Source organism: Brachypodium distachyon, chromosome 3 (assembly GCF_000005505.3).
Source record: "Brachypodium distachyon strain Bd21 chromosome 3, Brachypodium_distachyon_v3.0, whole genome shotgun sequence".
Lineage (NCBI taxonomy): Eukaryota > Viridiplantae > Streptophyta > Magnoliopsida > Poales > Poaceae > Brachypodium > Brachypodium distachyon.
In genome coordinates this window covers 5,582,087-5,600,755 of record NC_016133.3, presented here as the reverse complement: position 1 = coordinate 5,600,755, position 18,669 = coordinate 5,582,087, and the positions used below count along the sequence as shown (strand labels likewise).

Below are 18,669 nucleotides of genomic sequence, written 5' to 3'. Positions count from 1 at the left end.
GAAGGAAATAATAAGGGTAAGTAGGATAAGGGTAGCTGTGCATTAGTACATATATGGCGATCGTGTTTTTTCTTCTATCAATAAAGTTGCCCAAAGGACAAATCTGGGAGACAATGCAATAAAGCTGGCTTTAATTAAGCACTCTTATTGACTCCAATGGTAGCTTTCTCTTTCGTGTGCGCTGATCGCATACATAATACAGTATGAGCAAAGTAAGCAAGCTCACCATTTGAAACAAGAGCCATTAACTTGCACAATAGCTATACTTTCCTTGATAGTGAATTCAATGCATGCATCGGCTGGAAACACTTGAATTTTACTGGAACTTCACATGAAAAGTTCAGTTCACATGATGGAAGAAAAAAAATCGGCACGATGGACTTGTTTTCATCAAGAACGGTGGTAGCAAATGAGTATATTGGTTTCCTTTTTATGGGGAACATGCAGTATATTGGTTTCTGTTTTATACAGAAGATTTGACTTTGACGTCTAAGGACTGATCCCTATCTTCAAGAAACAATTGTTAACCGAAGGAAAACTGATATAATCTCCATCTCCATTTTTCTAACTATTTTTTCTCTGATTTAACTACCTAACTAAAATTATTCCTAAAAATGAAGCACGAAGCAAACTGAAGCAAATGTGATCTATGCAAACTAAAATTAGATCTAAGAATGAAATGACCAAAGGCTTGAGGATTGGATTTGTTCCGGGGGGTTGGTCCACCCGCTTCAACTTGAGCTTTGGACACGTTCCATGACACAATAACTTGTGGTATATTTTTATTTCGGGGGAATCTCTGTCCTTCAATTTCCATGTTGAGGTGGATCCACACAATTTGTGGCTCTCAAGCGACACTCCTAGTCATCTAGCTAGGTGAGGACAATCGCCATGAGTAACATGCATGTCTCAAAAGCTTGGCTTGGATTCGGTGTTGCTAGCTTGAAGCTCAGATAAGACTCAATCTCACTCTGAAGGGATTCCTGAAAAAGATAAACTTTGGGATTTGAGAAGGGTGTATGCAAACATAGGGAGTTGGGAAACAATTGAGCAGAAGTCTCCAAATGAATTGGGGCCGAGATACCTTTATAGGAAACACCTAGAAAACTAGTCGTTGGTCCAGACTAACTTCAAATCTGAAACAGCTCAATGCTGCCAACTTAAATCAGCACTTTTAACTTCGATACAACGAACCCGTTGAATAGGAATGGACTAACATCAACAGCTTCAACTAAGAACACGTGGCGAAAACAACTTAATGTTGGTAGCTCCAGCATGAAGCTCAGTCCTATTGGATTGAAGACATCTTTCCCTCTTAGAATGATGCGCTAGCCAACTAAACCAAAAGTCCGAACTGATAGAAATAGCCTAGGCAATATATTTATATTTTCAACACTCTCTCTCACGTCTAGTCTATTTTAGTCCTTAGCGTGGGTTCGGTGTAGGCCGCAGAATCTTTTTTTTTAATACTGTGTGAGCAGGGTCTCGAACTTGAGACCTCTTGGCTCTGATACCATATTAAATTGATGCGCTAGCCAACTAAACCAAAAGTCTGAACTGATGAAAATAGGCTAGACGTATTTATATTCTCAACATTCCCGACGAAGATTTGAATGGACAAGAATCCGGCCGTGCCGACACTTAACTTGGTGGCACTAAGATTTCAATACTAAGATAATATTTTAGTACAAGCAAAATCTCACTGGGCTAGAGCAGAACAGGAAATCGATGTTGCAGACTTTGACCCCGGAAGAAACATGCTCAACATGAGGAAAACAACTTGGCATGTATGAAACATTATTACAGTGTGGGCAGATGGACGCTGCATATGTATGAACAAGTTAAGAGGGCAGCATCCCGTATAAATTATGCTAGTAGAAACAGCCAGCCCACGGACAAACGCGAGTGTGCCCACTTAGGGCATGCACAGTCTTTAGAGGAAACTCTGCTCTGTGTTGGGACCCATCTCATGCATTAAGATTGTCACAAAATGCAACAGAGGTTAGACACATCTTACTAAAAAAAAAAAAAGCTTGTCCCCCTCTCTTCTCTCTCATGATCTCGCTCTCAAACTCTCTCTCTTCTATTTTACTGGTGTTTATTCTTCAGAGGTTGCCTCTACGTTAAGCGAGTTGTGAATTCCAACTTACAGACATATTTGGCTCTAAAGACTGTGGATGGTTTTAGAGCCAGCAGGCTGCACCGCTGTGGTATTTAGAGGTTGCCTATAAATACCTTGGAGACATCTGCGGAGGCAATTTTTCCAGTGACTTTAAATCAATGACAGGCCTACTTCTAGCCACCCCTTCTCCTCAAACATGCATTTCTTTAGAGCTACTCCCTCCGTTTCGATATACCGGGCCGATCTGATTTTTCACCGTAACCAAGGCTGTTCTGGTCTCTCAATTGTTTTAAGCCCGATTGTGTGGATTTCCTTTGCTTTAATTGTTGGCAGTTCGCATGCAATGTATTAATCGGCCCAAAAGCCCCACAACTGTCTCTAACGATTGGTGGAAATAAGGAGCAACGTACGTGAGAGGAGGGAATTTTTATCGGAGTAAATTTCACAGAACGACACTTTTTGTGACGGTGGTGTCACAAAACCACAGTTGTTACTAACAGTCTCACAAAACCACAACTCTTGGGGCAGAGAGTCTCAAAAAATCCTAATCTCGATGATTAGGCGGCTTGATGGTGTTTCTGACAACCCGGGCCCACAACATGGCATTGGAGATGGGTCAGGGAGGCTGACGTGGCAACTGACTTGTGGGCCCGGGTGGCATTGGAGACGGGTCGGGGAGGCTGACGTGGCAACTGACTTGTGGGCCCGGGTGGCATTGGAGACGGGTCGGGAAGGCTGACGTGGCAACTGACTTGTAGGCCCGGGTCACACCATCAAGCCGCTATTCATTGAGATTAGGGTTTTTTTAGACTCTCTGCCCCAAGAGTTGTGGTTTTGTGAGACTGTTAGCAACAACTGTGGTTTTGTGATACCACGGACATAAAAAGTGTGGTTCTATGAAATTTACTCCTTTTATCGGGAAGTATGCATGCTGGCCGTTCCACTTCCTGTAATTAATGGGCTGCAGTTTTTCTCAGCAGTCAAGGCACGCTCGATGGCTTCGAAGAAAGGGAAGGAAGATTGGCCCCATAATCTGAAATCGGATTTTGTTGAGATTGGCCCCTTAAACCGAAATGGAGGGAGTAGTTCAATTGACAAGGATTGTTGCAATTTTAGTTCAGTTTCTCCCTAAATCCCTCTCGACCCTGGCAAGAAACGTTGCAACCGAACAAGCCCTTAACATTTAGTGGAAGCGGAAGACCTGCACATCGGAGTTATCGACAAAGCCCCCATGCAGATAAGTGGATACAGCATGCATGCACCCGTGCACGTACAATATGATAGGTGCATCTGAACGTTACGTACGTAAGATCTCAGCCGATCCATTTCTAGCTAGTAGATTAGACGGGGCGATCGACCCCGCCAACCCCACCTTAATTACGTACCACACACGCAGTACTGCGTACGTACAGTACATAGGGGATATCGGATTCGATCAGCATGCTCGCGCTAGTTAGTTAGCCTGTCCGTCTCATTCGATCGAGAGCTAGAGCATCCAATGCAGCAGTTTACGGCCGTTTTCTCGATTCCATCGACGATGCTCAGATGCTGATCGATCAATGCGTCCATGCAGAGCAGAGAGATTAATTACAACAAGCAAGCATTTCCCAATCAGACGTCGTCGCCGTTCTTCCTCTTAATTCGACTGACCCTAGCTAGCTCGGTCTCTCATCTTTGCTAGCTCCTTCATATGGTACAAGGTCGGCGTCAGGCAAATGCCGACTGTCATGCGTCGTGTCATGGCGGAAAACGACCATGCACCTGATCACGACGCATAATCCTTGAATTAATTTGCAAGTACGTACACGTGGAGTGTGGTGTGACGCGCGGTAGCACGCAGATAGGTGCGTACGTATGCTATAGCTACCTTCAATTCTCCTAATTAATCAATTCGATGATCGATGTTCGATGCAACGATCATCATTAACTAGGAGAGATCGAGGTTAAGAGAGATGTGACCCCGGCCCGGCCTCTCGACATGGCCGTTGGGTTGTGTCCAATGGCAGCCCCGGCCGGCTCTCGTTGGCCGTTTGCCCTGTGATCGAGCTGGTGTATGGTCCAAGAAGAAAGGTCGCCGGCCCTGAGTAGTTTGATGTCGATCTTGCTTCTAGTACCACAAGGCGAATCATGGTGAAACGTGCTAACCACATGAAGAGCAAAAACTTTATTTAGTTGGAACCTTGCTTATGGGATAACTGATAGGGGGACAACTCATACGTGCAACCATTAAATCATGTTAAATTCTATAAGTTCTTTTAAACTTTGCTACATTCTCTCATAAATCTAACATCGAAGTGGCCAAACGATCGATCAAACATGAACTTAACACAATTTTTTATGTTATGTGTTCGATTTGTTTGGCCAGTATATATAAGCTAGCTGCCAAGTGCCATCCTAGTAGACAGGTCCAATTTATCGTTTCAAGAAAAGTTATCACAAATTAGACACAATTCAAGAATATAAAATATGACAAAGTTTAGGTAAAAGCTGAGGACCTTTGAGGTCAAAATGGAATTCACTTGCGGCGGAATGTGCTTGGTTAAACTCGACTAATTTTCCCAACCGGATCGACTGAGAGGTAAAAACACGGCTGTTTTTTCTCGTTTATACATATACTTAATTTCTCACTCCATACAAAAAAAGTTCAAAGTTAGAGGATGGTTTTTACTCTCATCAACACATATATGTGTGCCTTGCAAGCAGAATTTGAAGGTTGCATGGTAGCTAGGTACTGCTCCTACTTAGGCTACGCCTACGCGCACACGTACTTGCGTACATTAATACGGCTGTCTCCTTGGTGGTTAGTCTGGGCTCTAATCTAATGATGAAGCCGTCATATTCATACGGGAATTAATCGCTCGAGCCCCCATTTGTTTCCCCTTCCCGTTCCGTACGTCTACCTCTAGCTAGCTAATCCATCTGTCATTATCGATCAATCTATATATCCTTTTCCACGGCTGGTACGTAGGAGCAGTACGCAGGAGTAACACTTGTTATTATGTGCTAGCTCCGATCCATATTAATTGTCGAAATATTACATGTATCTAAACGCTTTTTAAACATAGATACATTTATATTTAGGCAAATTTAAGACAATTAATATGGATCGAAGGAAGCCCAATGGTATGGTCTTTACATCTAGGTCTATGGGTTCATGTTACGGCCGACCGATCAGTGCCTTGCGCAAACTCGTAGCACTCGCTCGGTTTCAAAATACAAGGTGTACAATTTTTATTGACTCTCTTGTAGTAACAAAAATATCAACATTTATAGTGTCAATGAGGATCATTAGAGCAAGATTAATAGTTATAGCCTGCTACTGGCTGTAAGCATTGCCATGTCATCTTTAAGTAGTATAATAGTTAGCATGTATAATAAGTTGGTTATAAGAAACATTACTTTATTAGTAGCAAGCTCACATTACAGTCTCACAAGGTGCCTAGGAGCACGTGTTGCCGCTGGCTACTAGTTAACAGCCCACTTTTTTTCTCTCTCCTCTTCTCTTTCCTCCAACTAAGCATCAAAATAATATTTAATTCTTGTAACCAGTTTATAGCCCACTATTATTCTTGCTCTTAGATGCACTGTGAAATGTATTTAATTTCATGGCACTTTGAAAGAAAGTCTGATAGGTAATAAAAGTTCTACGCTTTACATTTTGAAACGGAGTGACTAGTGCTTTTTTTTGCATGACTCGGATTAACTGGTGCATCACCATTCATTACAATTTGAATATATAGGAGCTCGATTTGATTTTCAAAGCTCTAATTCCAACTCTTATGTTTAGCTATCACATTGAAAAAAAAAACCATGTGAATCTTTTCTTATAGTAAATAGTTGGTTTAGTTATGTTGTAATCTCTTGAAAATCGAGGTTGAAGTTTTATGATTTTCTTTTGGAAGTGAAACCTTCCTTCTTATAGAATCTAATTGATAGCACATTTTAAATTGGGTGCTTTGTAGACTTGGATGTTTGATTCAATGAACACAGTGAAACTATGAAATCACTCGTAAACAAGTCAAGGCAGTATTGATTATGTAGTTTATGTGACATTCTCCGTGCATATAAATTCTAGATCCATATCATGGTACTTCGAAGTCAACTTCTCTAAATCCATCCTTTGCCTCTTGACGTTTCTCCATGTATATGTGGTGACGAAATTGTAGAATACCATATTTGCACAAGTTAGATTAACCCTATAGGTTTTGAAAAGCCGCATGAGCTATCCACCTCACATAATGGGAAGCTAAGATTGTTAAACACACCATGACCTGCGACTTCTATGCAAGACAAGACTAGGCTGCGTTCTTTTTGGCTTCTAAAACCGGCTTCTCCTATAAGCTACCCTTACCTAGTTTTCTGCAGAAGTCGCATCTGAGATTTAGACAGGCATCCAAACAAGTTTAGACCAACCTAGTTTGGTAGCGTAATTAAATTTAGGTCGCTGCTTCTCCAGGAAGCTGGGGGAGGGCAGCTTCTCGGAGAAGCCGGTTCAGGAAGCTAAAAAGAACTGGCCAATCTTCTAGGGAATCAAGACGTCAATCTTCTAGGCAACATAACACAAAAATCTAACAAAAAGATAGAAATACTAGTAGAACTTCCTCCAAAAACGGTGGCTAGGATTTTTTCGTGGTGGCTAGGGTTTCTGCGTGTTTGGAAAAGGCTACCTCTGAATATTTAGATATGTATAAGTACACAAAGATGGAAAAATCTTTGATAGTATTTTTTTAGAATCACCTGTAATTTTATTCAAACTCAACGTCCATTATAGGTACATTGTTTTAGATAAAATTCCGCAAAACTACAAAGTAACTCTTATAACTAAGAATTACATTGAAATCTTCCAAAAAAAAAATCTTCTCCATAAATCTTCAACAGATAACTATGATGACTAGATTGACAAAGGGAAGGCCGAATGCTATCAACCAAAACGCCTCGAACTTTGAGCGAGAGGAAATGAAGCCTTAACGCCTCGAACTTTTAAAGCGGCGGCCTAGCCCAAATCCTGTCCGGTTTAACTTGGTTCACGGAAGCACGGAGCTCAGTGCTATATTGGGCCGGGGCAAACTTGGTTCATGGAAGCACGGAGCTCACTAGTATATTGGGCCTGGGTCGTGTTTGGGCTGACGTACACCTTCTGAGACGGAAAGCTATATCTGTGACAGGTTTGTTCTAAAAAAAAAAAAGCTATCTGTGACAGGCCGGTTAAACCTCGTGGGCTTCCTTTGTGAACATTGTCAAGTCTCATTGTCTAATCAGAGCGGTTGAACCAAGCGTGTTGCTTGCCCAGCTTATTTTTTCCTCTCGAAGATCTTGATATGTTTCTTGGTCTGCTTGCTACGCTTTTGAGTAACTTTTTTTGACGTTGTATGCTTCCTCGTATTTGCTGTTGAGCATCGAGGGTGAAATTCCGGTTCCCTGACTCGTTGAGGCCTTCGATTTTTATTTTTATTGTCATCAGTCACGTGTTTCTTCTACGCGACTCGATTTTTATGGCTGGAGCTGGGAAGCAGCATCAGGAAGAGACCAACAACCCCTCTGCAATCTGGAGCTCTCCCGTCTCTGCCTTCGTAGACCTCTTCTGGAAGCTCAGCCAAGGCCAGACCAGAGCCTTCCCCTCCCCGTATGACCGTATGTCTAAAAAACAGCCGTGGACGGTGGACCTGGACCCGACCAGACAGAGAATGTGAAAAGGTCCTCTCTGGTCCGGTTGGCTTCTTCCTCGCTTCCTCCCGTCACGTTGCATATTTGTTTCTCCCCCCTAGTCCAATCCTGCCTCGTGCTCTTTTAGCTGCTTAACCTGCAGTGGCCAAGTTTGGTCAAGATTTTGCTCGCTCGATTTATCAGTGTCCCGACCGACCGACCGACCGACGATGCGCCAGGTGGCGTGAAGCCGGGTGCGCAGAGACTCCTCGCGGCGGACACGTGTCCCTCTGTCCGGCCAGGTGGCACACCAGGAGGCTCCAGACGGAGACAAGTGTCCCCGAGGCCGACGGCGACGGCTCTCCGGCGGGCAGGGCAGGCACGCGAAGACGCCACCTCGCTCCCGCGGCGGGACGGGACGGCCGAAAAAAAATTCAACGCCAAAAAAAAAGGGAGGCTGGAGACGCGCGCGAAGCGTGAACGGGAGAGAGAGCTCGCGAGCCACGGGTTTTTGGTTGGTCCGGTCGGGCTTTGGTCGTCTCGGTCGGGTACGTGACGTCGTCCGAGCTGCTGATGCTGATGGATGTTTTAGTTTTAGGAAGCTGAGCCGAACCTTCGGGTGTCACTTTCGCCGGATCCCTTGGCCAGCATAGCGTAGCATAGCAGCTGCTGGCTGGCTGGAGTGCGTGCGAGCGTAGGCACGCTGCTGCTAGCGACATCTCTTGTTTTCGTTTCCATGAGTTCTTTATCGAGAAGCCACGGAGAAGAAAGTGGGCGTGCGTCCGGTTTCATGCCTGCCGGCACCACCAATGGATCGGATTGTTTACTTTCTTTATATTCGGCCGGGCAGCGCGTTTTGACTTACTAAATCATGCCACAGATGCTATGGAGGCGACGTGGTTCAGGCGATATATTGGTGAAATCACGAGTTATTTGCCTAAGTAGTTTCTGTGGATTTGCTTAGTAGGAGTAACATTTTTCCTAATTGTCTCAAGGACGATCCCGAGTGTATTAAAAAAAATGTTTCAAGGCCGATTATGACGTATTCCACTTTCGTGCCAAATTGTTTGGAGGATCAGTAACATTTAAGCGCCAGAAATGTGTTTCTTATACGGGACGCAATACCGAATCCTTTCTTTGTGATTTTTTTTTTCATTCGAAACAGAGGCGATCCATTCATTAAAAGATAGCGAGAGTGCAACTGACCAGAGAAGCACGAAAAGGCAAAGAAAAGCACGACAAACAGCGTCTACAAAAATGCCTACTCTCGACATCGAAGAACCCAACCGTTTTGCGCCTGCGGACACCGGGTTGGCAGCGGCGAGCTTTATCTTTGCCAGCATGATCGAGGCACACTTCTCTCATTCCAAGTCTCCCAGGATACAAGCATTGTATGGGAAGCCGAAACTTTTGACTACTCATTTTCATATACCAATTTTTGACCGAGATCTCCAAGTGACCCATTGCGAGGAAACGACGCCAAACAAATTGAAAACCATGCCCAAAAAAAGATGGAGAATGTACGCTTGAAAAGAAGGTGAGTCGCCTTCCCGGTGTCTAAAGGGAATGGAGACGCTCTGGCTCCCGGGCGACGCCGGAGGCGATCCGCCCAGAACCACCGCCCAGAATCCCGCCGGAACCAGAGAGAAATCACCTCGCCGCCCCCACCTGAAATCACCCAGATTCCCCCGACCTTACCAGGAACCCAATCCCCAGCCTGCACCCATCCCGACCCTGAGATTGATCCCCTTCTGCTCGCTGCCTTCACTCGCCTGAAAAGGCAAGTGCTCAAGTCATCGATCCCTGCTGCCAACTCCAGTCCCTCCACGCAAAGGCCGGTTGGCCTTCCCACCTCCAATCCCGCCTTAACCCCCTCCTTCAAACCCCCGCCGAGCGCTCCCCCCCCCCCCACCACATTAACCACAGCCTTTACCATCCCCCCACGCACCCGCCCGTTTCTGGCGATTGATTCGCATATTACTGCTCTTGATGATGGTCGCCACCATCCGGCGGACTATTTATCCCCCCCCCCCCACCCCGAACAAAGCCACCACCCCACCTTCCACAGCTTGCCCTCCACCTGCTCGACCGCTAACCCCATGGCTCTGGTCCCCGGTGAGATCGGCTGGGACAACCGTTCCCCCGCCGAGCCCCCCCCCCCCCCGGCGGGGAGAAGCTCCACCCTGTTGAACCTCGGCGATGGTGCGACTCACTCCGGACCTCTCGCCTCCCCAGGGAGGAAGTGGACGACGCCGCCCGACGGCGCAAGGGCAAGGAGCTCATGTTGGAGCTCGGCACTGAAGAAGAAAGAAAGGCCATCGTCATCAACATGACCAAGGCGCAAAGCTCAAGGCGCTCCCGCCTCCTGGCTGTGGGCATCATCCTCACGATGCTCACCGCTACCTCGAAGGAGATCGTCAACAACCTGAGAAGGGTCTGGAAGATTCGCAGCAACATCGACTCTCTCCCTCTGAGCAGCAGGCGCTTCATCCTGGAGTTCACCGAGGAGGGTGACTTTGCCCATGTCACTCACGATGGACCATGGAGATACAGGGGCGACGTCGTCCTAATCGAGGCCCTGAAGGACGGCGACGACCCAGAAGCTACCACCTTCTTCCATGTCCCCATCTGGGTGCAATTTAGAGACATCCCCTTTCATCTCATCTACAAAGAACTAACCAGAGACCTGGGCCGCAAAATCGGCACATTGCTAACCATCGATAACAATGCTCGTGGGGATATTTGCAGTAAGTTTGTCAGGGCAAGAGTTCTTCTTCTGATCAACAAGGCGCTTCAAAGGTGGATCCCCTTGCTGGATGAGATCACCGACGAGGAGGTCGTCGTCTCCGTCCTCTACAAGCGACTCCCCAACTTATGCGCGCATTGCGGCCTCATCGGGCACAAGGCTGACACCTACACGATCCCAAGCAACCTCAAGAGGGACGGCTACAAGCTCGAACTCGGCGTTGATGCGACCCGACTGGACGACCCCAGACGCTGGTTCCTGCCGGAATCCACCGGTCTTGGACAGCACCATCGCCAAGCTGCCCTCCCTGGGCACTCCCAACAACCACCGCCACTACACTCACCTCGCCAGCATGCCATTGCCAACCTGGTGGCATCCGAGGTTGAGAAGCTCTGGGTCCAGGACAGGACGCCCCTGACGCCGGCTGCCCCGACGCAAGCCACACAGGATGCCACCAACACTGCTAAAGGCCAGAAGTCCTAGATGCCATCCTGCAGCCAGCCACCAAGAGGACCTCTAGCCTTTGGCCATCGCTAGAAGATTGCCTTGGTGCCGACGGCCTGCAGAGACTGAGAGACATGGAGTACGGAGAAATTGAAGAGTCCAATCCGCTACCTGATGCGACAGAGAACTCTGAGTCTCTCGACATCATTGTGGGAAACGAACAAACCACTAAAAATGTCTCTTTCTCTGTTACCGATAAAGGGTTAGAGGAGGGACAGGGAGAGACGGAAGGGGAGTAGATCGGCAAGGTTGCCGAGAAGGAGGCAGCCGGCCTCGGGGCCGCCGGCACCTGACAGGCACAACGGACCGTGCCTGTCAGGAGAAATGACGATCCTCGCTTGGAACTGCCGTGGATTGGGCCGTCCACGGACAGTTCAGGATCTGGTTCGTTTGGTCCATCTGCATCAGCCTAAGATCGTCTTCCTCTCTGAAACCTGTCAAAGGAAGAATGTGACCGAGAACCTACGCTGGCGTCTTGGTCTAAAGAATGCCATCAAGGTCTGCAACGACACCAAGGACGGCGGACTTGCGCTGTTTTGGGACGACTCCGTCCATGTCTCTCTGAACAAGCTTGGGAACTGTTTCATCGATGTCTTTGTATCCCTTACCCAAAATGAAATAACATGGCGATGCACCTTTGTCTATGGCGAGCCTCAGGCTCATCTCCATCACCTCATGTGGGAGTTACTTCGTCGCCTTAAACCTATGGGGCAGGCGCCCTGGTGCATGATAGGCGACTTCAACGAAACGATGTGGCAACACGAGCATCTCTCCAACGCCAAGAGAAACGAGAGACAGATGCAGAACTTTCGCGATATCCTGTCCTTCTGCGATCTCCATGACCTGGGCTTCTCGGGCACAGACTGGACATACGACAACAACCGACAGGGCCATCGCAATGTCCGGGTGAGACTCGATCGGGCGGTGGCCTGCTCGGAGTGGCAAAACGTCTTCCCTACTGCTAAGGTCAGCCACAACGTTAGCACCTGCTCTAATCACTCCCCTATTCTCCTTTCCTGTGATACCCCTCCTGCGGTGATGTTCGCTAATCGCAGCCGCAGGTACGAGCTGACTTGGGAAAGGGAAGGGGATCTCGCGCTCCAGGTTGAGACCGCGTGGGGACCACCAATCCAGTACGGCGACCTCGGTGATATCGGCCAGAAGCTGGGGAAAACCATGGAACACCTTCAGAGCTGGGGGGAAGAAATCCTGCGGCGCCATCTCTAAAAGGATCGAAAAACTCCGTGGGAAAATCGGCCGCCTCCGAAACTCCATCAACGCTAGCTCCCACAGAACACTCACCAAGCTCTCCGCTGAAATGGATGATCTGCTAGATAAGGAGGAAATCCACTGGAACCAGAGGTCTAGAACGGACTGGATAAATTCGGGAGACCGAAACACAAAGTACTTCCACAGGAAAGCTACTTGGAGGGCAAAGAAGAACAAAATCACCAAGCTTCAATGTGACAACGACATGATCATTGATCGTGAGGACGATCTTGCAACCCTGGTGAACAATTTCTTCAGCAAGCTCTATGAAAGAGACAGTTCTGTTTCCCCCAACCTGGTCCTCAGTGCAATGGAAGCAAAAATCAGCGAAGACGATAAGGTGAGGCTGTGCGACGACTTCATTGACAAAGAAATCGGCAATGCTCCTTTTCAAATCGGGCCTCACAAGGCCCCAGGCCCGGACGGCTTCCCTGCCCGTTTCTTCCAGAAACACTAGGACACAGTAAATTCCGAAATCATTGCAGCGGTAAAGCATTTCTTCCACACCGGGATCATGCCTGAAGGGGTGAACAGCACAGTGATCGTCCTCATTCCAAAATCAAAAAACCCAACCAAGCTCAAAGACTTCAGACCCATAAGCTTGTGCAACGTCGTCTACAAAGTCGTCGCCAAATGCCTGGTGAATCGTCTGAGACCGCTCCTCGACGTCATCGTCTCTGAAACGCAGAGCACCTTCATCCCAGGGCGCCTCATCTCAGACAACGCCATCATCACGTTCGAATGCTTCAACACGGTCCAAAAAAGCAAGGACGAAAAAGGAAAGTTCTGTGCCTACAAGCTGGACATGGCAAAAAGCTTACGACCGCATCGACTGGAACTTCCTCGAACAAGCTCTTCGCAAGTTGGGTTTCAGCGAAAAATGGATCCGTTGGATCATGTCCTGTGTCAGCTCTGTCACTTACTCCGTCAGGCTCAACGGAACGCTGCTCCCCCCCTTCCGTCCGCCCCGTGGCCTGAGGTAGGGAGACCCCCTCTTGCCCTCCCTCGTCCTGCTCGTTGGAGAGGGTCTGTCAGCCCTGATCAAACGTGAGATCACCGAGAACAGACTGACTGAACTGAAGATCTGCAGAGCGAGCCCAGGTATTCCCCACCTCCTCTTCGCCGATGACTGCCTGCTGTTTCTCAAAGCCTCTGCTGACCAAGCGCACACGATTAAAAGAATCCTAAACAACTATGAACAAGGCACAGGCCAGCTCCTCAGCCCGGAAAAATGTTCAATCCTCCTCGGCAATGCTTGCCCCCCTACTCAAGGAGATACTGTCGATGCAATCCTCAATGTTACAAACAAGGGATTCGATGAAAAATAGCTGGGCCTACCGACTCCTGAAGGTGAAAAATGGGAAATTCCAGAACATCAAAGAACGGTTCCAGAAGCGCTGCTCCGACTGGAATGAAAAAAACCTGTCGGCTGGGGGAAAAGAGGCTATGGTGAAAGCTGTTCTTCAAGCTCTCCCTACTTACGCTATGAGTGTTTTCAGATTCTTGGCTGGTCTCTGCGACGACCTTATGCACATCACTCGAAACTTTTGGTGGGGCGACGAAGAGAATAAGCGAAAAATTCACTGTTTCGCCTGGGACAAAATCATCCTTCCGAAGAGACAAGGCGGCCTGGGCTTCAGAGATTTTCGCCTCTTCAATCAAGCGCTCCTTGTGCGGCAAGCTTGGCGCCTCATCACTTCCCCGGATAGCCTTTGCGCCTGCCTCCTCAAAGCCAGGTACTTCCCTTGCGGGAATTTCACCGACACTGCCTTCATCCAAAACGCTTCGCCCTGCTGGAGGGGAATCGAACATGGCCTGGAACTCCTGAAAAAAGGCCTCATCCGGCGAGGGGGAGACGGCCGGTCTATCCGCATCTGGCGTGACAACTGGGTGCCCAGGGGAAATCTCAAAGTTGCTGCTAACCTCGAACGCTCCCGCTTCAGGAAAGTGTCAGACCTCATCGACCAGACCACGGGCACTTGGTTGGAGAACAGAATCAGGGACATCTTCATCCCCTCTAATGCTGCGGCTATTTTGAGTATCCCTCTCCCAAGTGCTGCAGTGGCGGGCCGATTTGCTTGGCATCATGAACCCTCAGGGAATTTTTCGGTGCGCAGCACCTACAGGCTGGCCCTTGCTGACCTTTGTGAGAGCCTGTCCGCCGGACAAAATAGCAATCAGCCTGACGGAAGCCGGCCGTTGTGGGATATCATTTGGGGCACTGATGTTCAACCCAAGATCAAGATTTTTGGATGGAAGCTCGCGACAAATTCTCTCACCGTCTAGCAGAACAAGGCTAGGCGCATCCCAAACGAGCTCCCAACCTACCAAATCTGCAGACACGAGAATGAAGATGCCTTGCATGCTGTCATGAGATGCCCCCGTGCCCGTGCCCTCCGTGTTGCAATGAGAAGCTTCTGGAAGCTCCCCCCGGACAAGAACCTTCACTTCTCAGGCAAAGATGGTCTTCTCCTTCTCCTCTCGTCTGTGGATGAACAAACCAGAGCAAGACTGTTGATGCTGTGGTGGCGAGCTTGGCACCACAGGAATGATATCATCTTTGAAAAAGGGGAATGCCCCATCCAGGCGTCCGTCTCCCTGCTCCTTGGTCTGAGCTAGCCGCTGCCAATGTCTCCCGCCTGCCCGGCGCAACTCAGGGGAAAGACGCCTTCCCAACCCCTGCCGAACCTCGCCAGCAGGCCCCGGCAACAGTTCGTGTCCTGGGCGAGACCGCCACGGGGATGGTTGAAGCTCAATGTCGACGCCAGCTTCGACAAGGAGAGAGGGACTGGCACCTGGGGCACCATCCTCCGCGACCACGCCGGCTCCACTACCGCCTCGGCCTGGGCGGGCTCCTTCTCCTGCTGCAGCGCCGACGCAGCAGAAGCTCTCGAAGCTCGAAAAGGCCTGCTGGCCCTCCGCCATCTTGTCACGGGGCCGATTTGTCTCGAGACCGACTGCCAGTCCCTCGCTCAAGAGATCTCTCTTCCTACGTCGGGTCGGTCACCGATCTCCATGCTTGCCGCGGAGATGGCAACTCTACTCAGATCCTTTGAAGACTTCTCCATCAGCAAGGCGCCGAGATCCGCGAATGGTGCTGCCCATGGCATCTCCGCTTTCGCTAGAAATTGTGTGAGTTCGGGTGTGTTGCCCGATTCTGTCCCTGGAACTGTTCTGATGGGCCGAGTCGGCCCTTTTAATAAAACCTGCTACAATTAATACACATTCTTCTTTTAAAAAAGAAAAAAGAAAAGAAGGTGAGTCGTTGACTCCTAGACTTACCTACAAAGCAGGCAAAGGCCACAATTTGACCAACCATATTTTGCGTTTTGGCGGAGCCCATGCCTTGCACACCACACGGCCAATTTCAGATCGAGCAGTTCAAACGAACTGGGCATGGTAGGCCCAAGAACATGAATAAACCCTGCTTCATTCGAGGTTAGATTCTAAGCAATTGTGTTGGGAACACCACAATTATGAAAAACTTACGAGTCATAACATTTGCATGCAATTTTTTTTACGTTACAAAATACCCAGGAGCTAGCACAGTAGCACGTGCTGTAATGTTCACCTCTGAGTTATCGTTAGATGTCTAAAAGCCAGTCCTATTATTTCATTCAGATTTAGACAAGGGAATGTTTTGGTCAAGCACTTGTACCAATCTTCTTGTGCTTCAACATTGCCCACCTCATCATCGGACGATTAACAAACAAACCTCGGTTTAGCCATGCCACACACAAAAAAAAAAGTACTACTACGTCACCTTGCACCGCGGGTAATAAAGCATCCTGATTGGTGCACTTGCTAATCTGGCTCTTGGTCATGACACGGGTTGAAATCGGAAAAGGGTCGGAACGCAAAGGAGAACCATTAGTCGAGAAGTGGTCTTGACAGGTACAAGACGGTGTAAAGCATCGTGCCTTTCTCGCTAGTCCTCACTGAACAGGTTCAGAGTCTCGATCCAGAGAGAGAGATGTTCAGGAAACGTGCCTTCCATACGCGAGACTGGGAGAGGGGCCGTACAGATACACAGCGCGTGAACGTAGTTACATAGACCGTGACAAATCTGAGACGGTGTCGCGTCCACGTTCGTGGCGAAATGGAACGTACCGGGCCAGGCGAGTGGATTTTAAGAACAGAAAATACTACTGATTCTAAAATCTTGACTCAAATTTGTCCAAATATGAATGTATCTATTTTTTAAAAACATCTAGATACACGTAACATTTCGACAACAATTTAGGATCGGAGAAAATATACGATTACACGTCGAACACTAACGGGTATTTTCGACAAGTCATTTTATTTGATTTATCACTAGAGATTACAGAACTAGCAGAGAGACGAAAGAGAGCACGTTGCTATTGAGGTCATTCTATATGGTCCGGAAATTTTTCAGAAACAACAATAGCCTTATTACACGACTATTTTGCTTTTCTGTATGGCGTCACCTGATAAATCGATAAGATGTCACAGACTCACAGTCGGGGATGCTTCAAGATGAAAATGGGGCCCCGAAACCCGAAAACCCACGGGTTTTTATCCCATTAAGGGACGAGTTTGGATCAAATTTAATCCCCGCGGGTTTGTTCATGGGTCAAAAGTGAAACCCAGCGGGTTTCACGGGTTGAAACCCGGTCTAGCACTCCCCAAACTGGTACCCATGAAACTCACGAAAACTCAATGTGGGCCATAAAAATGGCCCGATACAGCCCATATTTCTATCCCAAAAGGTGTTGTTATATGTGAGAACTAGTATATGATATTGTTATATGTGTGAAATGGTGCCTAAATTATAATGTTTTGTCTTATCTTGGTGCTGAAACTGGTTGTTTTTCATTCAAGTTGCTCCTGCAACTTTGGTTTGGTGCTGAAATGCTAGTGGGTTTGGGTTCCCTGACGGGGATGAAAAACCCGATGGGGACAGGGCTGGGAGAAAACTGAAACCCGCGACCGGGGACGGGGACGGAGACGGGGACGGGTCGGTGATGAAGGTCGCGAGGACGGGTTTGGGCATTCAGATTTAAACAAAGAAGTGGTATAATAAAAAAAAAATCAAGAGTACAATTGTTAGAATTTGAAACTTTAAACATTATAAATAAATAAAGGCATATAAAATGGGATAATGTCGGACTTTTTTTAACAATACCACATAGAACGCCTTCTATTAACTAAGAGATGATCTATTCATAAAGAAAATGAGACGATTATTTTCATTATACTTCTTCCTATCCAAATTAATTGTCGCAACTTTGTCTAGATACGCATCTACCTACACACTGAAACGCATCTAGATACTTCGCATCCAAACAAAATTGCACAACTAATTTGGATAGGAGGAGTACTAGATTTCATCTTTTCTTCACATTTATTTAATTAATTTTATTCATTTAAACATTAATTGTATACTCCATAAGACCTTAGAAAATAACCTAGTAATATGCAACATGTTTTATTTTTTCTCTAAATAACATGAAACACATGAGAGAAGATAATCTTCTCTACCATTTGACATGCCCTGATAGTACTACTGGCGTATTATAATTAGAGCCTGCTTCATTTGTTTCAGAAATGAACAATGACTGCCAATCTGCCATGACTTCTGCCGACTTCTCAGCCTGTCTATTTCCAATGTCATTCACTCCATAGTGCCACTAGAAGACACAGGGTATGGGTAACTTTTTTTTTGTGTAAACGTGGGGGTGTGGGTAACTCGCACTCACCATACCAAGACGAATAAAGCCCAGCATGCATGCAATTTATGTGAAATTTATTACTCCAGCAAGATCTTGAACTTTCCTGAACAGAAGAAGATGAACCCTGTGGGCTGTGGTTAGCCAGCAGAGTCTTTTGCAGCCATCGGTTTCGGTGCTACTCCATACTAGGGGAAATAATTAGCAGCATTGTGCAACAGTTGGCGCATGCGTCCATGACCAATTGACCACGGTCTCCAACCAGATGGAGTATACCAGCGGGCTTCGCATTTCATTCTGTGGGACAAATAAAGCTCATACTTAATTCAATTTTTTGAGTAGTCACTGGAGAAAAAAACTTTCAACTAAATATATTATCTCAAAAACGACAAATCAAAGAGTTCGAGTTATATGCGGATAAGTAGCTGCACTAGACCGTACCGGCTAAAAACAACAAATCAAAGAGTCCGAGTTACGTGCGGATAAGTAGCTGCACTAGACTGTATCGGTTAAAAAAAGACAAATCAAAGAGTCCGAGTTACATGTGGATAAGTAGGCTGCACTAAACCGTATCGGCTAAAAAACGACAAATCAAAGAGTCCGATTTACATGCGAATAACTAGCTATACTATACCGTATCGGCTAAAAAAAAGGGCAAATCAAAAAGTCCCAGTTACATGCGGATCACCAGA

General features: G+C 47.3%; 1 protein-coding gene across 1 annotated transcript; it reads left to right on the top strand.

Annotated features, from left to right (window-relative positions):
* The first annotated feature begins 11,339 nt into the window (after positions 1 to 11,339).
* Positions 11,340 to 12,242, top strand: LOC104583971. The gene has a single exon (XM_010238023.1). It carries the CDS (start codon positions 11,340 to 11,342, stop codon positions 12,240 to 12,242), a length of 903 nt encoding a protein of 300 aa, XP_010236325.1.
* Positions 12,243 to 18,669: the final 6,427 nt, after the last annotated feature.